Source organism: Stegostoma tigrinum, chromosome 18 (assembly GCF_030684315.1).
Source record: "Stegostoma tigrinum isolate sSteTig4 chromosome 18, sSteTig4.hap1, whole genome shotgun sequence".
NCBI lineage: Eukaryota > Metazoa > Chordata > Chondrichthyes > Orectolobiformes > Stegostomatidae > Stegostoma > Stegostoma tigrinum.
In genome coordinates, this window is record NC_081371.1 from 27,710,974 (window position 1) to 27,736,672 (window position 25,699).

The window sequence follows — 25,699 nt, forward strand, 5'->3', positions numbered from 1 at the left end:
ATCTACTGAGCGTCTGCTTGATCCTGTCAACACGCAGGCGCGCAGCTGGGCTCCCTTCGCGTGTGTTGTCTGTTAAATCACTGACCCAATTCAGAAACCATCTCCGCGTAATGACATCCAGGGCTCACGGCATGCTGGGAGTTCAGGACCACAAACGGATATTTTGCCAACAAAGATTTTTAAAAACGCATGTTTACCCATCGAAAACATTCTTTACTTGTTTGTATTGACGACCATTTGAGTCGCAGTACTTAAAACATCGCGTTTCAACCGCGGCTTTATTATATTTGACCTTTGACCCCGGGGTTTCCGTCAGCTACGGCTCGGGGAGGCAAAGTTGGATTTTTATGCTTTCTTTTCTCATTTGGCGAATCAGCTACTTTTTTTAATGAGAATTTTTCGAAGGCAGGATACCAGGGGCGGAGACCTTCGAGTCCTGGCGGTTTATTTAAATGTTAAAAATTGTGCCCTTTGACACTTTGCCCCCTCCCTTCCCGTGTTGTGGAAGAGGGTGGAGTTTTCTCCTCACTTTGCCCCGTAAAGATGGTGCGCGTCTAAATAAGGAACTTGTCCTGGAGTTGCAGCTGCAGTGGCTTGTCCCGTTTCAAAACACGCTAAGTCTGACCAGTTAGTGTTTTGAAAACAAAATGTTAAGGGAGAATGAAAAGGCGGTTAGGTTAAAATAAACGACACGTGTTGGTTGCATGAGTTGATATTTAATTGAGTATTATAAGTAGAGAAACGATGTGTGAAATGAAGAGATTGATTGGTGCCTTTTTGTTTACGAAATTTGTGCATTTTATGTTCTTGTATTTTTGAGTTGGGGGTGTGACTTGGGATCTAGTGGGTCAGTATTTAAAACGTATAATTCTAGCGTTATTTATGATGCCGCGGTGTATTCTTCAGTTCATGTCAATGATATTGAGCAAATGACTCAAGTTCATAACTGATGTAGGAGTTATTATTTTAGTATAATTGTCCCTGCTTATAATAGCGCAAGATGGACTGGCATTAGGATTCACGTCGTTAATGACCTCTTTCAGCTGATGCCAGACTTTGTGCACATGGGCATTTGGTGGGGTCGTTGAACAAAGGACATATTGACTTTGTTCTATTCTGCGGGTTGCTTCCCTTAAAGCAACATATTGAATTATTGCGAGTATTTATTTGGGCATACTCCAATGAATTCGAATTTTAATGTTGAACCCGTTTGCCGTTTGGGTATACTTAGCGCTATAGAAAAGCGTTCTGAAGCTTTCAAGGTAGTTACTTTTTTCTCCCCCCAAAACATTTTCTTTGGAAATATCAGTTTAAATTTATTGCCAAGTACATGACTTTGAGTAATGTGGTTAAGTTAGTGCTGGCTAAAACTTAAATTTCAGTTTTTGAACTGCTGGTTCTGTACATCTGGTTTTAATCGTTACGAGAAATGTTTTTATTGTTGTGTAATTCTACGCTGTACCCCAACCTGCGTTTGTATCATTATCTAGTTATATCTTTTGAACGCGATCGAGACGACGTGAAAATGGCTACAGCCATACCAGAAGGATTTCATTATGAGACCAGATATGTTGTTTTGAATTACTTGGGGCTGATTTCACAAGAAAAGACTCCAAAACAAACAGGGGAAGGTAATTTCAGCACTGTAATACTTAAAGGTGATATATATTTAAACCATTACTTTAACATCTTGTGTGGACTAAATTTGTATATCACTTTTTTAAAGAAAAGTTGGCTAAATGACATAGTTACAAGAGCAGTAGATCAGCATGCTACATCCTCAAATATGTTTGACAAGTTTTACGGTCTTTTGAATATTAAAAGTACAAAATTTTAATTGTTTGCTTTTGCACTTGAAACAGAGGTTAAATGCATTTACAAATAAAAGTAATTTTGGGCTCCATTTTGTTATCTTGATAATCTATCAAAATAGACTTTGGAAAATAAACTTCATGGGTTTTTGTTTTGTAGTCATGCAAAACTTGTCATTTCACTTCTGCATGGTTTGATTATGAATTCTGACAAGATGTCACAGGCTATCAGTATAAAGAGCAGTGCTTTGGAAATGGAATTCTATCGCTAGATAGAAAATATTTCATGTTTTTACAAGCTTTTAACGTAATCTAACTGGACAGGAATGCTAAAACAATGACTTAAGTTGGAGGAATTTCTGCAATTTTTAAAAAAACTCTTAAATGGCTTTATTAGGCTTTCAATATTCTTATCAATACAGTAATCAATAAATTCAGTTTTGGCGTAAAACTGATTTGCTATGACTAGTGATCTGCTATGAATTTGCTGAAACAAAATGACCTTTTTTAAAACAGGGATACAATCAAAAGAAAGGCCTTCTCTGCAAAGGAATATAGCTGAGAAAATTAAGACTGAAATTGAAGAAGAACTCCATCTCCTGCATAATGACATCAATAAAGGTTAGTTCAAATCTTAAATGCAAAACTTGCTGAAAGGGTCTCGCTATTGATAAGCTTTACTTCATTAGAATATAAGAAATAGGAGGCTGTATGTAATTGGCCCTTAAAGCTTGCTATGCTGTTCGAACAAGATTACGGTCGATCTTTTCTTGTGGTAGGTCGGCATAGCTGTCAGCTCCCTGATAGAATTTAGAACTTGGTATATCTTCTTTAAATACTTCCATTGATCTAGGTTTCTCAACTGGTGGCATAGAGAATTCCAAGCATTCGAGGGGGTGGAAAATGATGCATTGGATTTTAGCCATCTTATATTCCAGTTTGTGGGAAATTTTTAACTTATTAACTGAGCAGGTGAAGTTAACAATTTGTGATCCATGAACATTGTAGGGATGGCTGAGCATGTTCTTCAGTACTTCGTTATCCTGCAAGACTTTTATGTTCTACTGGTAATAGAGCAAAGAGTACTTCTAGGTGGCTGCTAGTGGACATGATGAAAAGCTCACATGCAAGTTTTTTTTTCACATCAATCTATTTATGCTTGTGGTTTATAAAAATGGTTTATACTTTTGTAACAGCAGTCTGATTTGTTCTACTGTATTGTGAAATTTTAAATTTTATTTGTTCTGACAGTATAGATTTTTGGAATGAAGCATTGTGTATCAATTTTGAATTTTTAAATGTTTTTATTGTGAAATTGCACTTAAATTTATATCAAGTAATTTGCTTTTTTTCTTAAAGTTGTGCTGAATTTTTGCTTCCTTGGTCCCAATCCTGAAGATTGGGTCAGAAACCCTGAAGATTTCAGGATGGATCAATTAAGGGAAAAAATGGCTTGACTTGTCTGGTTAAGGTGGGGAGTAGCCTGCAGTGGGAGGACCAATGGTTTTGACAGCTAACTGCTGCTTGGATAAACGGGGGCTCTATTGCTCTGGATAGGGGATTTTTAGGATACTTCAAAATGAGACTCTCAGCTGAAGGTTGGTATATGGAACAAAATATTCATAGAGGATGGCCTGCAGCCATTGGTTCTATACTGGGCTACTTTGTAGTATGAACGGTTGATGTCTCCAGCCTGCCACTGGGAGATTGTTACTATTTCATCCATGACTTCAACCACCTTTTAGGAGCCTGTTCAGTGTCTTAAATCAGCCTGTGAAGGTTTTCCCAAGTTAAGGTTTTAATTGGAAATGTGTTGTTGGCACATTTGGAAGCCATTTCTCCTTTGAGAACGTGACCAAACAGGTAGATGAGAGTAAACCGTTTGTGGTGTATATGGATTTCAGCAAGGCGTTCGATAAGGTTCCCCACAATAGGCTATTGTACAAAATGCGGAGGAATGGAATTGTGGGAGATATAGCAGTTTGGACCGGAAATTGGCTTGCTGAAAGAAGACAGAGGGTGGTAGTTGATGGGAAATGTTCATCCTGGAGACCAGTTACTAATGGTGTACCGCAACGGTCGGTGTTGGGTCCAGTGCTGTTTGTCATTTTCATAAATGGATGAGGGCATAGAAGGATGGGTTAGTAAATTTGCAGACAACACTAAGGTCAGTGGAGTTGTGGATAGTGACAAAGGATGCTGTAGGTTGCAGAGAGACATAGATAGGCTGCAGAGGTGGGCTGAGAGGTGACAAGTGGAGTTTAATGCAGACAAGTGTGAGGTGATGCACTTTGATAGGAGTAACCAGAAGGTAAAGTACAGGGCTACTGGTAAGATTCTTACTAGGGAATATGAGGAGAGAGATCTCGGCATCTATGTACACAGATCCTTGAAAGTTGCCACCCAGGTTCACAGGGCTGTTAAGAAGGCATACAGTGTTTTAGCTTTTATTAATAGAGGGATCGAGTTCCGGAACCAAGAGGTTATGGTGAAGCTGTTCAAAACTCTGGTGCGGCCGCGCTTGGAGTATTGCGTACAGTTCTGGTCACCGCATTGTAAGAAGGATGTGGAAGCTTTGGAAAGGGTGCAGAGGAGATTTACTAGATGTTGCCTGGTATGGAGGGAAGGTCTTAAAAGGAAAGGCTGAGGGACTTGAGGCTCTTTTTCATTAGAGAGAAGAAGGTTGAGAGGTGACTTAATTGAGACATATAAAATAATCAGAGGGTTAGATGGGGTGGATAGGGAGAGCCTTTTTCCTAGGATGGTGATGGAGAGCCCGAGGGGGCATAGCTTTAAATTGAGGGGTGAAAGATATAGGACAGATGTCAGAGGTAGTTTCTTTACTCAGAGAGTTGTAAGGGAATGGAACGCTTTGCCTGCAATGGTAGTAGATTCACCAACTTTAGGTACATTTAAGTCGTCATTGGATAAGCACATGGACGTACATGGAATAGTGTAGGTTAGATGGGCTTGAGATTGGTATGACAGGTCGGCATTGAGGGCCGAAGGGCCTGTACTGTGCTGTAATGTTCTATGTTCTAAGTCGGTGAGGGGGTGGGTTGTGGGGGACGATGCTTGCTGGGGACAAAAAGGAAGTCTTACCTATCAATAATTCTGATTTCTTATGATTGATTCTTGTTACATGCTTGGTGTGTATGTGGGATGTGGCATCACTGGCTAGACCAGCATTTTATTGCCTGTTCCTAACTGTCTAGAGGGCAGTTGTGAGTCAACTGTTTTGCTGTGGGCCTGTTCTTGCATATAGGCCACACCAGGTAAAGGTGGAATATTTTCTTGCCTGAAGGACTTCAGTAAAACAGATGGGTTTGATGACAATTGACAGCAGTTACGTGTTTGCCATTAGACCACTTTCTATTCCAGATCTTTATTAAATTCAAACTTCATCTGCTAAAATACAAATCAAATCTATGTCCCCAGAACAATGGCCTGGGATTGTATTGTTACTCTGATGACATTGGTACTGTACCAGCATCTCCTCATAATATTGATTCTGTTATTAAAAAATAGCAATTTAACCTTGGTTGAATTTTTAAAAATCCAAATTTTAAATATAACCTGGAGTATTATGGTGATCCACATTCTGTATTCCACCCTGTTTTTAGAATTATTTCCTGTGCTTAACGCTGTAGAATGTATATGCATTTCTAGAGAAGCTCTTTATGGAGCAGAATTAAATGTGTATTTTTGCAATGGATGGAGTAGAGCACTAAAAGGCTGGGGTCAGATCAGTAGAAAGGGCATACCTGTTCTTAATTCTGTTTTCCATTCATTCTTGTGTAATGTTGACTTGTTGAAATTTTTGTCCAACAAAGTACCAAGTCTGTGTGTAATGCAGGTTGTTATTTTATTTGTTTAACATTTAAAGTTGAGGATCAATTTGCAGAGCTTAATAGTACAAAATACCGATGAAGGAAAATGATACTGTCGCAGTTGGGAATGTGATGTGCCATTGTGGTGTCGTAAATCCAAAGACGAGTCCTTGGACTTAATGTTAACACTTGACCTTTTTTCACTGCCAACATTCCTGCTGTGTTTCTTCAGCACTATATTTTTATTTCAGATCTTCAGCATCTGTAGTACTTTGCTTTTATTGCACTGTAGTGAACTTAACACCATATTTATGTTTCCAGTTCTTAGAATAGGAGTTCTATTTGGTTAAATAAATTTTGTTCTAAACCTCTTTCATTTCCTCCTCTTTTCTTGTCTTTTTCATTTTAGACTTTAACAGTACAGGATTTGACTGCCACTCATCTCCAGTATTTAGTCCAGCAAATCCAGCAATTTCAATAGAAGACTGCCTGGCTCAACTTGGAGAAAAAGTATTCCGGGAGTTTGCTGTGCAACTGCAGACAGCACTACAAAATATTCTGAGCAAGTGAGCTATGCAGTTGTTGAATGTAATATTGGTAAAATTCTTACTAAATGGAAAGTCCAGAATAACATTCCGGATGCCACAACAACCGCACTTCTTTTTGATTTCTCAGCATGATAGATAAGTAATCAATCTATAATAATAGAACAAAGAAGAATACAACACAGGAACAGGCCCTTTGGCCCTCCAAGACTGCACTGATACATTTTGGCCTTCCATATGAAAACTGCCTTCACTTAGGATCCTACTTCCTCTCTTCCCTTTTATTCACTTATTCATTTATTCACCCAGGTGCTTCCTGAATGCTGCAATTGTGTTTGCATCTACCACCACCTCTGCCAGTGCATTCCAGGCACTCACCATCCTTTTTGTGTGAAAAATGTGCCTCACACCTCGAACCTATATCTCCTAGTAATTGCCCCCACCTGCGGAGGGGGGGAAGCATCATACTTTCCACTCTATCCATGCCATTCAAAATCTTTTAAACTTCTATCAGGTTGCCCCTCAAACTCGTGTGTTCCAGTGAAAACAAACCCACTCTATTCAACCGTACTTCATAGCTAAAATCCCTCATACCAAGTGACATCTCAGCAAACCTTTTCTGTACCCTTTCCAAAGCATCTACATCCTTGTGGAAGTGTGGTAACCAGAGCCATACACAATTGTCCAAGTGTGGCCTAACTCAAGTTCTGTAAAGCTGTAATATAAACTTGTCTATCCTTCTACTCAGTGCCCCTTCCAATATAGGCAAGCATGACCTTTTTTCCTACCTTTTATCTACTTGCACTGCCACCTTCAATGGCCCTTGGAACCCATACACCCAGATCTCTCTGCATTTCAATATTCCTAAGTGTTCTGCCATTCGCTATATAACTTCCACTGAATTGACCTTCCAAAATGCATCACCTCACATTTGTCCCATAATATGTCAACATCAGTGGTGTGAACACTAATTCTGCTGACTTGGCCCTTCTTTGGCATCACTTAACAGTTTAGTTTGTTACACGTGAAGCTGTATGATGTTGCTGTATAAGTTGCCTTTCTACTTTTTTTTTAAAATTCACCAACTTCATATCTGTATCGGCCCCCCCGTGAGACTTGTGTGACCATGATTTTGTTAATGTGGGACAGGCTGAGTGGAAGATGGTACCTGGCAGAGTCCTGTCTGATTCTGTCATTCTCTCAACGGTACCACATTTGAAACTTAACATTCTGAAAACCTAATAATCAAAACACAATTTGGCAAGTAACAAAATGCCCTTGAAAGAGTCTGTGCTGCAAAAATCATATTCCTTAAAGTAAGCTTACTGTTCAAATTAAAATGTTGGACCCAATTTACTGCATCCCCTGTGGTATGCACTGGCCAGTCAAGGTCTCAAGCATACTGTTAAACACACTTGTTCCCCTCCAGGGTATCCAGCACTATGGGATTAGCTTAAAATGGCATCATGGTCAGCACAGAAATGCTGGGCTGAAGGTCCTGTTCCTTTGCGATGCTGTTCTACGTTCATTTAATACTCTGGTTTCTTTGAACCAATTGTGGCCATGAAATCCTCTCCGAGCTTGGTCGGTACCACTTTTTGAGTTCTTTCTCAGCTGGTCTGTACTTGCCACTTTGCTGAATTGGCATGACTAATACTGGAAAAGCAAGTGGTTTCTCTGTTGCAACTCCATTCCTCCCATATAATATGCTTGCAAGCAAATTTTTTATTTTTTTTTGGAAAGCCAAAGTCAAAACTCTTTCCATTATCCGTTCATGTTGAACAAAGATTTTTTTCCCTCATCTACCAATCATAAATCTGTACCATCCATTTCCAATGCCTTCAAGGATTGATGCAACTGACAACTTCTGCTCTGACATTTCTCCTTCAGCATTTGAAGGGCAGACTGCCCTCACCTGATTCTTAGCTAAGCAGTGTTATCTGTGATAGCTACCCTGTCCACTCCCAAACCTCTTTCTCTGAAGCCCACAAAAGATTGATTTCATTGCCAAGAGGTAACATCTAGAAGAAATGTCAGGTTCCACATGTACATTTGCAGAATACATGGGATATGTGGCATGGAAACTGGCCAGTTGCCCTAACCAGTTCTTGGAAGTGTTCATGCTTCACTTGAACAACGTACTATGTTTCTGAATTTACTTTAGATTCCCCATCTTGTGCATCTAGTCTCTTGTCCCTCGTATGCTTGTCTAGCCTCTGTTTGAATACATCTGTTCATCTCAGCCACTCTGTGGTAGCAATTCCATTGTCATGCCATACTTGGTAAAGAAGTTCCTTCTGAATTTCTTATTGGATTTTTTGATAATTGCCAAATATTGATTGTCTCTGTCTCTGTTTATGTATTTTCCCAAAGTAGTGAATACAGAGAAAACGCTGCCTATCAAAATCTCACTTGTCAAGAAGAGATCCAGCATGTCAATATTTTATGTACACCCACACAATTGTATGATCACTGTAAACTTCTCCCTCTCTGCCTTTTTATTTATATATTGTGGTGACTAGAACTGCGTGCAGTTCTTGAGTGGCGTGAACCAGTTTTTGGCATACCTTTGCTACTTTTTGACTTTGTACTTCTAAACTAAAGCCTACTGCTTGGTGTGCTTTGCTTTTCTGACTGTGATAACCTGTTTTGCAACTTTGTGTTTGTACTCATCCCTTTGTTTCTATACCTTGCCTCCTTGCACCTTCAATTCTACCTGACCTCCCTATTCTTTCCAAACTTGTTACCTTTATGATTGTCTGTTTTCTACTTAATTTGCCAATTGTTTGCTCAATCTGCATGAAATTATTTACCATCCATCTCTGTTGATTGGGCCCTGCACGAATCTGTGATTCCAGTGTCCAATGTAGATTGAAAACAAGTGGTTCCAACACCACTTGCAAACTTTTTAATGCGAAGTAACAATCCTATACTGCCATGCTGCTCTCTAGCTTGAATGTAAATTACAATTCATCCTGTCACTTGTAGCATGGCTTCATGTTCTCTAATCTTTATTCACTTATGTACTGTTAGTACCTTTTTCAAAGGCCTTTTGAAAATCCAGATAAACTGCATTTGGCAAAGTATCGTATGAATGCCATCACTGGTGGCTCAAAGCCCAGAAAGTTAACATAATTCTTGAGCAATAGGAATCTGCTATTTGGGTATAAAATAAAGTTCCTTGTACATAGTTCTTGTTTTCTCCTGACAGTGTACCTCTCACTCACAGGCAAAACTGTATCGAGTATGGATCTCCCCACTCCAAATAATTATTTCTGTCTGTCAGTTTGTGTGATTCTTTTAACATGCCTTTATGTATATTTGAGGTGATGTTTGTTTTTTTTTAATGGCATGGTTTTTTTAATAATGCTGTATTATAACTCCTTTTTGAAGTCTCGCCCGATTATATATCCAAACAGTGATTGATTGATACAGCTCATCAACACCCAAGGGTTTATTCTAACTGCTGGTTCAGTGGCTGTCTGCCAAGGAGTGGAACTTCTAAATTGTCCTATGTGTCCCTTTTTAAAATTTCTACTTTTCAGTGTTGGCTGATTTTTTTTTTATTCTTGGGTTTGATAATGATGATTCTGACAACACTTTTTTTTCCATCAAATTTTATTTGTGACCCTGTGAAAGTGGTCAAATCTATGAAGCTAAATTTAGCAAAAAAAATTGCCTCCATCCTGAGGTGGTGAGAACGCAATCTCTACAATAGAATGAATTGGATATTTTACATTTCTTTAAGCAATTTTTTAAGTAGAAAAATATTACATGCAGAATTATTTTGAAGAGGGATGACTGAAGGTTTGATGAGGTGAATTTTAAGAGGCATAATGAGGTTTAAAAGCATTAGTCAGCAGTAAATGCTGTTTTTTTTTAAGACTTGCATGATCCACTTGAATATTGTTCTGTCGACACGCTTCATTGCACGTCAAACCTTTTCACTTCAATTTATTCTTCCCTCTTTTTTTTCCCTTTTTGTTATGGATATTTCATTTGAAGTGTTGTAACAATTTATATGGTGTTCAAGCTTGGTATCATTCTCTTATAATTCTATAGGCCGCTGGAATATGAAGTATACAAAGAACAAGCAAATAGTGTTGCCAGCCACACCAGTGGGTGGAACAAGGTAAGCACAATTTCCTCAATGAACTGACAGTGAAGCAGAGTTTTAGTTCTAGTATCAATACTTTGGGGGAATTTGAAAGTTGCAGACTATGTAAATTGAAGCACTTGAATGAAGTAGATAAGGGTGGGGTGACATTGTCCAGTCAACTTTTCCCAGTTTCATGGGACAGTTAGGAATATATAAAGTGCTGGAAATGTGCTTTACAATTCTGTAGTCATTCAGAATTTCTCCTGTATTGATATCTGCTCTATTAGGCAACAGAACTGCACTATCAACAGCAATACGAACTTAAGATATATAAATGAAACATGAAAATGTTAGAAAATGGTATGAGTCAGAGTTACTGTGAATCTCTTTATGGTTTGTCTGTAAACTGATGAGGGTTCCTTGACAATGGAAATGTTGATTGCTATAAGAGTAAAATGGATTTTCATCAAACACCAGTATGCATAGTTTCTGGAACTGTAAATAATACTGTGGTGTAAGTTTATAGTGTTTTTTTTTGGATTCAAAAGTGGAAGAAAAATAGATTTTTATTCTTCACTTCTGTGAAGGTAACACTTCTAACAACTAAGGTCAGAAAGGTATTTTGAGCAGTGGACTGCATTTCCAATAAAGCAATGACTTGACCAGCTATTAAGATAGCTAATTGTGAAATTTTTACAAAGTTGAATTTTTTTCAAACAAATTCAAGAGAAATAATTCAGTTGCCACTTGTGGTTGAGTTCAGAACAAAAGTCATCCTGGCAGAAGGACAGGTATTTTGAGTTTGTAGAGGTCTCCCAACTGAGAGTTCAGCTTATTGGACTGCTCAAACAGCTGAAATCTCCAATGAGAGACAGAAAACGTACTGGGGAAGATGTTAAGATGGGAGCTTCACTGTGACTTTTTTTAAAAAAAGTGGGCAAAGGGTTGAACCCGTTTTGCTGATTATTAACTTCTTAAATTGTCCCTGTATGTAAGAACTTCTATAAACTTTTTCAGAAAAATCCAATGTGATCTAACTTGTCTAGTATTATCATCAGCTGCAATTTTTATAATTTTTACTCAGCAGACATCTACGTATGAGAAATGAATATAGTGCAAGTAATGGAATCACACTGTGTACATAGTTGGAGATCAGAGCTGACTCTTTTGTCGTGCTGTAATGTGGACTAGTTGTATGAATTTGATTGAAACCATACCACAAGTTTGATGCAGGAAATTAATGCTGGAGGCTTGCATATTACATTTTGTATTAGGAGGTGGAAAACAACTTTGGTGACTTTGATCTTTCTTTTCTATTCTCCAAATACCTTGTGATTCTGTTGCAGTTGAGTTTTAGTCTTCTAAAGCACCCACCCAAACAGTCCATGAAGAAAAGAAAATGCATTTCCAGGTCTTATTTAATGATATTGTTTGGTTGACTCTCAAAGTTGAAGGCAAATCTTCAAATTGAGGAACAGGAAATTTTAAAGACCATTTATTGTCTGTTGCTGCCTTAGTGTAACTGCAAGTGAAGAACGCAGGGTATCCAGTAAGCAGGAATGCAAGAGTCTGTTTTTGATTGTCCAACACATTGAAGATTCTAAATAAAAACCAAAAGAACTGCAGATGCTGTAAATCGGAAACAGAAAGTTGCTGGACAAACTGAGCAGGCCTGGCAGTATCTCTAAAGGAAAACACACTTGACGTTTCGGGTCCAGTGAGGAAGGGTCACCGGACCCGAAATGTTAAGTCTGTTTTCCTTCATGGATGCTGCCAAACCTGCTCAGTTTGTCCAGCAACCTTCTGTACATTAAAGATTCTTTCTCCTTGTCTGGATAACGATCAGGGTTGCAGGGTGGATGAACTAACTGACCGCACTATAGAAAGCGACTCTGAAGGAGAAAGATTGGGTCGTAAGGAGGTCGTATAGAGAGAGAAATTAACACCGTTTGCAGCAAAAATCATGAGTCGAGACAGCCAGCTGCCAGGTTTGATGATCTCTTAGGGCAGGTAAAGAATCTGGGAGAAGGGAAGATTGAGTCACTGTGATCCATGTAGGCACCAGTGACATTAGCAGGATAAAGGAGGTTCTGCACAGTCAATGAGAGTTCAGGGTCAAATTAAGCAGAACCTTGAGGTAATTAATCTCTGCATTATTACATAAGCCATGTGCAAGTTGTCATAATGCAAATGGGATAAGAGATGAATGCGTGGCTCAAATACTGGCAAGGGAGAAGTGGGTCTGGTTTATGGGGCATTGACACCAGCAATGGGGACAATAGAATCTGTATAGATAAGATATTGTCCACCTGAATCATGATGGGGCCGGTGTTCTTGTGAACTGCAAAACTGGAAAAGTAGAAGATTTTGAACTGAATAGTGTGGACAGAAATCCAAGTTGGGAATATGTGATTCATCAAAAAGTAGAGTCAAGACCAAAGATAAAGCTGCTGATAGAATATGATAAGCACACCATAATTGGAAATAAAAGTATGAATCTACGAGTCAACAGATTTATGCTTGATTTACATGGCATGTTGGTGTGACAGTGTCTGGGGTGCTGTGCCTAGGATTTGGTCACCTTATTTAAGGAAGGATGTAAATGCATTGGAGACAGCTCAAAGAAGACTTATTATGATGAATATGTGGAATGGGCAGGTGTTCATATGAGCAAAGTTTAGATGGACTAGACTTGTATCTTCTGGATTTTCGAGTAATAAGCAACTTGACTGAAATATATAAAATCTAGAAGGGCCTTGACAGGGTAGATGTAGAGAGGGTATTTCCCCTTTTATGGAAGAATTAGAGATATTTGATTTTAAAATCGAAGAAAGCCCATTTGAAACCAAGATGAAGCAAAGAATTTGTCTTTGAAATGCTGCATCCACCACCCTTTTTTTGGGAATAGTGTCCTCAAATATTTTATTATGGGGATAAGCAGGAATGTGGCTTTGAGGTTAATAAGATCTGACATGATCTTATTGAAAGGCAGAACAGGCTGGAGAGGCTGAATGGCTCCTGCTCCTGATTTCTGTGCAGCTAAACTGCATTACAAGTGATTACATTTGAGGGATAGGAGGGAAGTAATTAATTTTGTGTGCTGTGGGCTGTTTTGAGACTCGAGACGCAGTAAACCAGCATTGTCTGTATTACACTTGTTTATCTTTTATCAAGTATTGTTTTGCATATATGCAAAACAATAAATATCTTTCTCGTTCTCAAAGTGGGAAGTTATGTGAACTGCGTAGTTTATCCCTACTGTGAACTATATAGGTTTTTTATTATTTATTTTATAGGTTCTGATCTCTTTAGTGTTGTTGCAGCAGCTGCTCGCCAGTCACCACCAGCAGCCGCTAAGCGAGCTAGTGAAACTTGGAGTGAAGTACATAGAGGAGACTGATGCTGATTATATCATCCAGCAAGGAGGATGGGTAGGTTTATCAACTAATCCAAACAAAAATCCAAGAACACTTTTTTTTTCTTCTTTTTAGATTACCAAATAGGACTATCCAAGTTCCAGTGTTGCAAAATCCTTCTTTTGACAGCACCATGTTGCAATAAGCTTTTTTTTAGGATCACCCTCAGTGCCATCATATGGACAATGTTTATGCTCCTATATATCAAAACTTGTATGATAATCCTGTGACTGTACCAACAATGGTACGCTGTTCTCCCAAATCTGGCATCCTGAAGTTTTGTAAGAATTATAGATTTGAATGTGAAATTATATAATCTTTTTATTCTGCACCAAGATCTGTGCTGTCTCAACTCTTTGAAATTATTTGAGTTAGTCTGGCATGGATTTAAACCCTCAAATAATTTTTTTAAAAAATCACCACTGTGGCCCTTGAATCTTTTTTAAAACCAGAAGAAACTGGAGGGATATCAAAATTTAATGCAATTTTATAATCCTACTAACAGTATATTAAAGGGTAGGCTGTTTACAGAAAAAAGTAATATTATTTGCAAATAACAAAGAAGCTGAAGACTTATTAAATGTTTATAATCAATCTTCACTCTAGAAGAAGTTGATAATGTATCTGACATTCCAAAAAATTAACAAATGCAGTGATGAAACTCACTAAAGATTTTAAAATAAGCTGGAGAACTATATAATAAAAAAATGGTGACACATCCCCAGGACTTGAGAGCTTCTATCTCCAGTGTGTTAAAGTCAATGAGAACATTGCAGATGTTCTGATTAGACTTCCAAAGTACTTTTGAATATGTCATTATCCGCTTGTTGTAAATGTAACTCATTCATTCTCTCAAAGATTTCAGAATCACAGATTTGAGGGAAAATCAGGAATGTTGTTGACCATTTATGGCTTTTATCTATAATTTAAGGAGAAAATCCAGAAACTTGAGCTGACTGCCTCACCAATGTACCTTTTGAAAAGAATAGCCATGTGTAATTTTTTTGAGTAACTATTGTAGTAGACAGTAGTGTCTATAAATGTATTTTTTTTGGATTGTCCGATTTTATATTTATTAGGATTCCATTTGAGTCTAAGTTAAAGGTAACTAGTGGAATTAAGGGCAAAAGTAGGTTTAGTGGGTATGTAGTATGGAAATGGAAGGAAGATACTGCCTATCTCCTGCTGAAGCTACTAGTTGCCTGGCCTGCAAGCTGTCTCCACATCTGTTAAAATGGTAGGTCAGTGACTGAAATACTGATTTTTGTCTTTTCCCATAGATGCTGCCTCACTTGTTGAGCGTTTTCTACAGTTTTGGTTTCTTTTGCTCCTAAAATAATTACTTGAAGCTGTTGCATGGAAGGTCAAAAGCACAAGAACATCAATTGTTTAGGCAGATGAGAGCCATATGCTGCTATAAATCCAAAATGCCTGCAAATTTTCAGTTAACTTTATTGTTTGTTTGAAATGCTATGCATGATTTTTAAGAGCTGAAGTTAGCTTGTTTGGACTTTAGCTCATGTCCTAATCTGACCTTGACAAATGTTACTGTATGTCTAAATTAACATGTTGATAGTCACTTTGTTAAATTGGTATTTGAATCAAAGTTTCCTGTTCGTTGCTAGCCAGTAATATCTGCAGTTTACTTAATCAATACAGTATGAAATTTGCCTTTTTGCCATGCAGTTTATTCCTTGATGGAGCTAGAAAAAACTTGCACATGCAGCTTCATACGTGCTGTAATAGTCAACAGCATGCCGAGACATAGCCACTCCCTAGCCCAAGTTTGAACATTATTATTTAATTGGCTTTGTTGCATTGCTACAGCTTCAAGGCAGATCCTTGGCAGATCTGGTAACATGGCTGTCAGATCCAGCAACACCTGGTCTTCTGACATCCGAGGAAGTTAGGGCGTGCACAGACTTTTTTGTTTGCCTGTTCATAAAACAACTGGGTCTGCTCTCTTTCACGGTCCATGAATTGTACTTCAGGAGAAGCTGATCATCCTCATGTTTCTGAACTTGAATTTTTATAATCTGTCTCAATGCAAAGAGTTTTCTAGGTTGAATACCAAACGTTCAGCTTGACTATTAACTTTTTCTAAAGCTAAGATGGTACACCTTTCTCCAGGCTACCACCAGGTGAAGTTGAAAATCTGTCACAATTTTGTTTTTATATCCCTAAAAATGGTTGGATCTAAACTTGAATTACAAGGGTCCGATTGTTTTCTGCAACTAGTTGCTGAGCTGTTTTTTTTTTGAAATGCTATAAACTTTTAATCCAAAATTTTGCCATCTGAATTTAGTGTACTTCTGATTTGAAATGTATCAATCAACTTGTTTTGATCAATTGGTAGGAGAGGGTGGCAGTGCTTCATACTTGTTTCCCTTGTGTGAAATGTTGAAGAAAATGACTAAAGCTTCAAATTTTATTGCATTAACTCTCTAAACAATTGATTTTTACAAGGCATAAATCCTGAAAAAATTAATTTAAAATCTTCAGATACTGCAGAAATAAAACGGGTGGTACATTGCTTTGCTGCTGAAGTTTTTACAGTTGAATCTTTCGCCTTTACTGTGAAGTCAGTCTTCAGATGGCCAGTCCTACTTCACCACCTTTCTCGAACATGACCTTTTGACCTTGAGGGTACTCCGGGGCTATGGCATTTCAGAGTTAAGGAGAGAAAATCAAAGGGTGGAATTGCATCTTGGTAGCCCCTGTTACCCAATGAAATGTGTGTGGTAGCTTGGGAATAATGTCAGACAATCCAGTTTAGGGGGCAAAATATTTTTTATTAAATTTAAAAAGAGGACTTTTTGACATAAGGATAATTTTTAACTTTAATATCCTAAGAAACTGACATGATCAGGGCAAACTCTGGTTTTAGACCTGTTGAATTTCACACATTACTCAAGTCTATTGAGGATGCTATAGGACTGCATGTAACAGCAGGATTCCTGCTTGTTGTGTTAGATTAAAATTACGTTGAAGATCAAATTAAATATTTTTCATTCCAATACAGATTTTCAAATAGTAATTGGTGTTTTGTGATGCTGTTTGTAAAGAAGTTCAAGTCAATTGATACTTCTATAACTCAAATTAGCAGCTATTTTCCTGGTAATTATTGTTAATGCAAAGATACATTACTTTTTTTATTTACTTTTGTAAGTGATTTGTCTTAAACAAAAATAACCTCAGCATTGAGAGCAAGGGTCAATGGGCCCAAAACATTAACTCTGCTTTCTTTCCATAGATGCTGCCAGACCTCCTGAGCTTTTCCAGCAACTTCTGATTTTGTTTCTGATTTCCAGCATCCCCAGTTCTTTCAGCTTTTGTTTAGACATTTGAATCCCACTGGGAAAGATTAACTGTGTGTTTGTCTTTCAGGAATTTGTTTCTAACCAAACAGGATATATTTTAACTAACCTTTTTTGTCCTTGCTGTAGTTTCTTCAGTGCATTGCAGTCAGTCGCCCCTTTCTCGGCCTCACAATATATTTTAAGGGGAAATGTTAACTATTGGTTGTGTAACAACATTTTTTTGACTACAGTTTCAATTTTTCCCTCCGATAAGTTATTGCACTTCTGTTGAAATGAGATCAATGAACATTCTTCCCCATCCATTGTACAAGTGTTACTGCAGTACTTTTATCTCATTCATCAAAGACTGAGGTATCTAACAGAAGAAATTACTTTTTCAGGATAAATCACTTTGATCAAGTATTAATCGGGAGCCTCCTAATAATTGACATTATGTTGTTACACTTCGGAGAAAGAAAACACTGAATTTCAACTAAGAAGAAAGTAAACCATTGCTTCCTAAGCCACTGTTTAATAATTCCATTTTAGTACTTTGAAAATTAATACAACTTTTGCGAACACACATCAGTAACAAATCAGTGTAATAACAGTACATGTGTTAAAGTTTGCATATAATAGATCAATGCATATATGAAAACCTGCTTTTAAAATATTTTGTAATTGAATGGATGGGTGACTGCACTATTTGATCTTGAGGTGGCTCATGTTGACTCCAGGTTGTTCTACAATGCCATGGCTAGAGAGTTGCCACTGATGTGTGGGCCAAAATTCAAGAAATGTGAGGTAGTTATGAACAGTAAAGAACATTATATACAACAGTTACTGATCACTGAGCTTTCAGAAAAGCTCTCGACATTCCCAGTTACTGATAACTTTTGAAGTGGCCATATGCAGGAGCTCATCACCTGGAAAGAGAAAATGAGAAGGGCAGGACCTACTGATCCTCGGGTTTCTGCATTGCTATAGGCTGCGGTCCCTGAGGAAGACTAACTCTTAGATCAGTAACTGTCACTTATGCTCTTTGCCTGCTCAGAAGCACTCCCATTTACTTTCCAAAATCTGGACCTAACCTTGAATTTGGACATGATGCCTCAGATGCTGAGCTGTGTCCCGTCCAAGCTCACGGCTGCAGAATCTGAGCTCTAATGTCAGCCACTTCAAGACCCTCAACCTGTGCGTCTGATGTTTCCTGGCCAAGGTCTATGAGCTGGAGCAACTCTGGTAGGGTAATCAACTGATGATTACAATATTTTGTTTGAACAAAATTATGGAAAAATTTCTCTTCAAATAATCTATTATATTGAACATAAAGTATTATTCAGTATATACTATTTGCATTATACTGTTTTATTGCTGTTTGTGTTGGCACCAAGGTATCACGTCACTTGAAGTGTTCAAGCAGAGTCATAGAGGGGAAAAAATACTTTGAGAAGCATTGTTTTTCAAAATTCATCCTGATACCTTTGCAGTAATTGTTTTTAATTGTACAAAATAATGTAAGCTGTAACTCTAGGGACCTTGTTCAGAATAGGATTGTCACATGTAATTTTTGTTTCTGGTCTAGCCTGTACACTTTGTAATTATCCTCTGACCAAATGTTACAGAACTTCACACAATGGAATCAAATGCAAAGAATAATCCTATTAGAGAAATTGAAGTTCAGTCACCCGTGAAACTGTCCTGTCACAGATTACAATGGAAATGTTTACCTGAGGTTGAATGTTTCTGCACATGCTCCACATGCTTTTAACAACTTTAATAATTAATTTAATTAGTCCTTGCAAAATCAAGTTGACGTGTTTTTCATGTCAGTATTGTTCAATCTAGAAATGTCATAATAAATCACTTTATGGCTGTTTTAACCTCCCTGTTTATAGGGACACTGCAGTTTCAATTCTGTTGGCTGGGGTAGAGTGAGGGGAGAAAAGCCAAAGCTGTATATAAAGCTGAAAGTGGAGATTTTATGACGATTGTTTGTCGGTAAATTGCCTCTTTTGGGTTTTCCTTTCTTTTTTAAAAAAAAACAGAACGATGATCCTCTAAAGAAGTAGAAGTCACTAACATTACCCTGGAAGATGATTTTTAGTTCCCAACCTTGTAAATGTTGCACACCTTTTTCCGATTGAATACCAGCAGAGTTACTGTACTCTTTGGACTTCCCGATTGCCATGCTAAACTGACACACTTGAGCAGTTTGGCATGTGAGATGAGATTGTGCTCTAACTAAAACTTTAAAGCATGTGCATTAGAATATTTTTAAGTTAGGTACATCAGCCTGTCTTTACCCATAAAAACAACTAGATAGCCTCTTAACACAGCTTTGAGTCTATTTGACCCATCTCTTTCTGCAGATTTTTGTAGCATTTATGATTTGATCCTGGTTTCATTCCCTGTGGATATTCCTTTTTTTAAATCAAGTTTTCCACAATCAGTCACTGAAGCAAAGCATTTGCTGTAAAATACCTGAATATTCTGAGTAAAGTTGACTCTCTCCAAGTACACACAAGCCAAGTTTTGTGGATAGAAATAATATTAAAAATTATTGGAAATGCTCAGCAGGCTTGGCTGTGTGTGAAGAGATAAAAAGTTTAAGATCTGTGACCTTTTGACTTGATGCTACCTGATTCTTGCTGTTTTGTAAATGTTGATAGAGCAAAAGTGATGCTTTGTGCACATCCTAAACTTTTTCCTATTAAATTGATAAATATAATCATAAGATCATGTAATCGTAGAATCCCTACAGTGTGGAAGCAGGCCATTCAACCCATCGAGTCCACACCAACCCTCCAAAGAGCCAGCCACCCAGACCCACTCCCTATCCTATCCCTGCATTTTGCACCCGAGATACTATGGGCAATTTAGCATGGTCAATCCACTTAACCCACACATCTTCAGACTGGGCGGAAATCGGAGCACCCAAAGGAAACCCATACTGATACGGAGAATGTGTGAACTCTGTAGACAATCCCCAAGACTGGAATTAAACTCTGGTGCTGTGACACAGCAGTACCAACCACTATGACTGAGGAAACTGTGCCTACAGTGCTATCCATAAGCTGTACATTGTACCAAATTATTTTATTGTATTGGAGGGTGGTCAAAATATTGTAAACCATTTCTAAAACTGAAAATTACCAACTTATCAAATGTTGAACCGAAACTTCATATTGCTTTTTCCAAGCCAATTTTGTTCATTTATTTAAAATAACTAGTTTATCCAACAAATAGCCACACCTGTCAAATCAGCAAAGTCCAAATGAAGACTCTTAGCTACAAATCTTTTCAAAACTCGCTAGAAGACTCTTAGGTATTTATTCAAAAAACTATCTTTGGCCAATGGCAGTGAAGTTACACAAGGTCTTTGGGCCTAATAAGGCAGGGTAAATTAACTAGCATTTCAATTGTATGATGGCCAAAAAAAAACCTCCATGAAAGAACCACAGCTATTAAATTAATTGATTCTGATTTAAATGGCATAATGATCTCTTGACAAGAATCTTAATGAATAATTGCAGAGATCCTCAGTTTCTACCTTTTTCAAATGTTATTATGGTGACATAGTGAGCAGCATGGTTTGATATACAGTAAAACAAATTCATGGTGTTAGCACACCTTGCTTCCATTTTCAACATTTTTAGTGTTCCTTTTTCACAACTTATTTATGTTGCAGGAATAATTTCACATGGTGCTAAATAGCTAGTTTAATAGGTTGAAGGAAACGTTCTAATCTGATGACATAATTGAAGTAAATTTTCATTTCAGTCTATTACAAATGGCAGCCTTTTCATATTTTGAGTCTGTTTATACTAAAGCAATAGTGCAAACTGAGATGTCATCTTAATGATCATTACCTTCATGGTGTTTTCTCCATTTGGAGATTGAGTCATTTTTCCGTGTTGCAGTTACCTTTTATTGCTTTAATATCTTTCAACTTCTGGTAAGCCTAAATTAATTTGGATTCTGATAACAAATTAAACTGCTATGGCTAATTAAGATTTTGTGCCAATTTTTAATAATTCCGTTCATCACTTTCAAACAATGAATTTTGTCTATTTATGCCTATCCTGCAAAGATGTGTATTATCTTGGTACAAATAGATGATTAATCTTTACGTAAGATTGCTTTGTGAAAACGTCAATCTGATTGTTAGTGTGAAATTTGTGCAACAAACTGTTTAATATGTTAGATTTCAGTGTACATTTGTTATTCTTAGGGAACTGTTTTTAATCTGGACTCCGAAGAGGAAGAACAAGGAGAAACTGTAGATGACAGCAATGATATTTACATCTTAACAAGTGACAACTCTGGTCAAGTAAGTCCTCCTGAGCCACTAACTGTCACTAGTTCTTGGCAGGCAGCTGGCTTGCCAGCTTCACTGTCTACTAGCCAAAGCTGGCATACTGAAAGCTTGCCAGTTTCTCTTGGAACAGAGTCTTGGCAACAATTATCCATAGACCCAGAGGACATGAAAAGCTTGGACAGTAATGGTGGTGGTGAAGAGAGAAGTGAAAACAACTCTTCTAATTCTGATATTGTCCATGTAGAAAAAGAGGAGCTTCCTGAAGCAGTCGAGAGTCAGGAGGCAGAATTAAAAACTCAAGTTTCTGCAGCAGCAATTAAATCAGCACCTCTACTCTTGCAACAGACTGCACAAGCGGAGGTTGAACTCCCTGCTGAAGTAGGGAAAGCTGATCCTTTATTAGTATCAAGTCCAATAGCAACCTCTGAAGTAGAGGAAAAAACTGTAACACTGGCCAGAGAACAGGCTGTTGAATCCAGCAAACCACATCCATCAACTTCACTGCAAGAAATAAGAAAGCAATTGGAAGAGATTAAAAAAGGAATCTGGGAAGATGAAATAGAAACCAAACCAGAAGATGATGTAAGAAAGGGTGAAAAAGTTGAAATAACACCACTGCCTACATCAGAGGATGGTGAAGAAACTGTTCCTGCAAAATCAAATGCATCTCTTTTGATTTATGGTGGAGCTGCTGCTTTTGCAATGCTAGCTGTGGCAGTAGGGGTGGTGCTAGCCTGGAGAAGAAGATTTTAATCGTGAGCTGTTCACTTATGAACCATGTGTTTGGGAAGGCTTTCTGTTCTACAATTGATTATTATGACTAATTAAGCCTATTTATTCAGCTGCATTGCGGAAAACGTGATCAATGAGGAAACCATGGTTAATAGGGGTAGCTAATCAACACAAATGCATGAATACTGGGTGGTACTATATAGTGAGGAAATAAATTTTGTATAATGGAATGGAAATTGTGCAGCACGGAAGATGTTCTCACTGTATGCAGTACAATCTTAGAATGATGCTAATAAATCTCTAAATAGCACTGAAAAGTGTTAAATCATTGTAGAGGAGAGAAGCACTTTGAAACTGGAACATTGACAAGAAAAACCACAAGTTCCATTCTGGGGAACTAAGTATTGAGGTCTTGGTTAGCTGAGACCTTTTTTTTATATATAATATGAATTAATTCATTCTTTGTCATTTTGATTCTTTAGCTGCTGGTAACATTACTTCATAATTTTTAATGTTAGCCTTGAGCGATTTGTGACACTAGTTTGAATTCATTCAGATCTACTTCTGCTTGTATATTTTTCTTTGCCTCCTTCTCTGATTGTATTTGGTTTGGTTTATTTTTCCATAGACTACGGAACACTTTTGATGAATAAAAATGAGAACTTCATTTGATCATGTCTATGTGCGTAAGGTTAAAAGTAAAATTTAAAGTAGGTATTTTTTCAGTACTGTTACTAATGCCGAGATGATAGATGTGGTGTTCCATGACTTCATGTTGGAAGTCTGCAGGTGACCTTTATTTGTACTAATGTTAAGATGACACACATGCTCCCCAGCGAGACAACATAAATTGATTATTTTTTTTCAAAGCAACTCAGTAGTCTTTCAGTGCCAGCTTTGAAATTTGTACTGAATTTCAAAAATGAGTCACAATAAAATATGGACTATTGTGGGTGTAACGTTTATTTCTACAAAACTGTCATTTAAAAGTAAATTTATATTCTACCTTAGAGCATTATGACTTGAAATAACTAAAATTGCTGCAGTTCTTAATCTCTTCATTTCTCCCTAAAGAAACCATCAACTTCGACAGTAGCCATGGCACATAACTCAAATTAAATAGTTTTGATTTTATTTCACATCGATTGTATGGTACATTTTGTTGGAAATGCCACAAATTTGTGGCTGTATTAGGTTTATTATAGCTTGTATTTCAATGTTGCTGGGTTAACTCCTCACCCAGGTCAGTGTGTATAGAACTATTTTTGACTTTAGTAGTTCAAAATGGCAGCTTGTCCTCAACACCACCACCTTCGGTAATGAGATGTCAATAAATGCTAGCATTCCAAGAATTAACAAGTCAATTTCACAGCTACTACTGAAATATTAGTGTATACTCCATTAGTTGCAGTAACTGAAGCTGATTTGTCTGCAACAGGTGAAGTGAAAAGAGCCTATGTGACCTGTAATGTGAACCTGGACTACTGACTGCCATTTAAGCTCCAAAGCCAAAGTAAATCAGCAAATTTCTTATTAGCATTCAACAGACTTATCTGTACAGCTTGTTTCTAGATATTTCTACCTAGCATCTTGAGTATGTTATATTGCTATTGAATAATTCCTGAATTAAACAGCAAGGGTCATTGCAGGCCTTAAGCTAAATTGTTGAGTAAACAAGCATTATGGGCTTCAACAGGTACTTTATTTTAAATTATTACTTAAAATTTCTTTTCAGCAAGGAACTTCTAATCTTGCAATTATCTAGTCAAATGCAAGACTTCTAACTTCAATCTCTATATTCATACTCCCTAGAAGAAGCTAGGTACATCCATTGACCATGTCTTTGCTATGGAGAAAGCAAGGTGAAATGGGGTGGAGATGTGCTGTAGGTTTCCTATGCTTCTGGGTAAGTTCTTTTTTTTTTTTTAAAAAAAAAGGCTCGAACTTTATCTTATTTGCAGAAATCAAGTCCCTGTCACTTCAAGTATGGATGAGCCAAGATAAAACTGGATTAACTTGTTAAATTCAATAACTGTATTAACAGGATTGGGCAGCACTTTGTGCAACAGCACAAACTGTCAACTCTATTCTTCCCCTCAAGCGCCCAGTTTGACATTTAAAATTAGCATGGTGTTCAGCTATTCTGATAAACCAGTCTACATTGCTGTACCTGCATTTTCGTAAGGAAGATTAGCTATGAATCTGGAATATGGTTAGTGAAAAATAAAACATTGCAAGCTGGTTTGTTTTTGTTGAAGAACACTTGGGAGATGAAAGCTTAAGGACATGATTATTTTGTTCTCAAACTCAATTAGAAATTTATTTTAAAATACAGTAAACACAAATTGCCAAACAAGTTGTAATTCTCAGATTCAGCTCTCCATTTTCTCATTCAAAAGATAGCAAACTTCACACTTCAGTTTTTAATGATATGCTAGCCATAAACAATATCCTAATAGCATTTGTAATCAAATTCATACTGTCATGAATTTAGAAACTACAATCACAAAGTTGTTGGAATATGGAGCTGAAGGCTTTGTTTGTTTTAGATTTCATTCAAAAACAAACTACCACCATTCATTGCACTTTGAGTGATTCCTCAATTTTATCTGTTTTCAAATCCATTCAGTTCTCAGTTAGGGTCCTTTAGATTTGTTATTTCATATTCTAAAGCAAGTCTCTTAAAATGGCTTCTCTGTAACTTTGTTTTACAGGAATATAAATCAAATTGATTCAATTTTAACCAAAGATATTCCTATTGCTTGCTTGCAGTCTCACTGTATATTTTGCTGTGAAAGGAAAATAAATCAAATTAAGCTTATGGTTATAATACTGCAATATGATTTTAATCTCTTTAATCTATAATACAAACATTTCAGCAAAAGTTATGGATAGATATTAGCTGTTTTCCACCACAAGGTTAGCATCAAGAGTAAAACATTTGTTTAGGAATTTTAATTGTACACAGAAAAAAGATGGGTGGTAAGTATTTTCTAATTAACCATTTCAAAAAATGTTACTGTACTACCCTAATGGTCTCCTGCCTCAGAAGTTGGAACGTTACCACTACACTACACGTGACCCTCATATTTGTGGTATCAAATGGGGAACATAAAGGAGAAAGTTTCATTCCAAATTGTTAAGACTAGGTGAAAATTTAGTTGGAAGAATTACTATGCATTGCTCAATTATTAATTCATTATTATTTTCCTATAACCTATTTCCATAATGATGAAATTGGCAAGTTGGTGAAGCTCATGTGGAATGAGGGTTGTTTAAATAAAATGGAGTTTTTAAATCTTTGCAAGTTTCTTATTCCACTAATAAAGATCACTTAAATGTGTCAGCTTCACTTTTTTTTTTAAACAAAAGGTTGTGATTTAATTTCAATACCGCAGCTAGCATTAGCTAGTCTTGTGCTGAATACTCCTGCTACTGCAATGTTTCTACACTGTAGAAACATCGAGACAGAGCTGATTGCCATTCTGTACACTAATTCCCAGCTGTTAACACTGTAGCACACAGAAGAAAATAAGGTAGAGCTGAAGCCTTTTCTGGCCCCTCGAGCCTGCTCTGCCATTCGATTAAGATCATGGCAGATCTGACATTCCCCACATCCCCTTTCCCTGTAACCCTAGATTCTCCT

General features: G+C 37.3%; 2 protein-coding genes across 8 annotated transcripts in view; one reads left to right on the forward strand and one right to left on the reverse strand.

The window, feature by feature from the left end:
* On the forward strand, positions 1-23,002 carry bcl2l13 (BCL2 like 13). Of its 6 annotated transcripts, none has more exons than XM_048549518.2 (7): positions 1-219; positions 1,491-1,631; positions 2,328-2,432; positions 6,051-6,207; positions 10,249-10,318; positions 13,582-13,716; positions 21,235-23,002. In XM_048549518.2, exons 1-7 carry the CDS (start codon positions 111-113, stop codon positions 22,072-22,074), a joined length of 1,557 nt encoding a protein of 518 aa, XP_048405475.2. In that variant the 5' UTR covers positions 1-110; the 3' UTR covers positions 22,075-23,002. The 6 variants fall into 6 exon arrangements, with proteins under 6 accessions (XP_048405475.2, XP_048405478.1, XP_048405474.2 ...); XM_048549521.2 differs by having other exon boundaries at positions 104-187; positions 21,235-22,725; XM_048549517.2 differs by lacking the exon at positions 1-219 and adding an exon at positions 302-618.
* Positions 17,526-25,699, reverse strand: part of LOC125461116 (BH3-interacting domain death agonist-like) — a 21,323-nt gene continuing 13,149 nt past the window's right edge. For both annotated transcript variants that reach the window (XM_048549524.2, XM_059652422.1), the window contains exon 5: positions 17,526-24,842. In XM_048549524.2, coding sequence (XP_048405481.1) covers positions 24,828-24,842 — 15 coding nt within the window. In that variant the 3' untranslated portion in view covers positions 17,526-24,827. The remainder of the gene's footprint in view (positions 24,843-25,699) is intronic.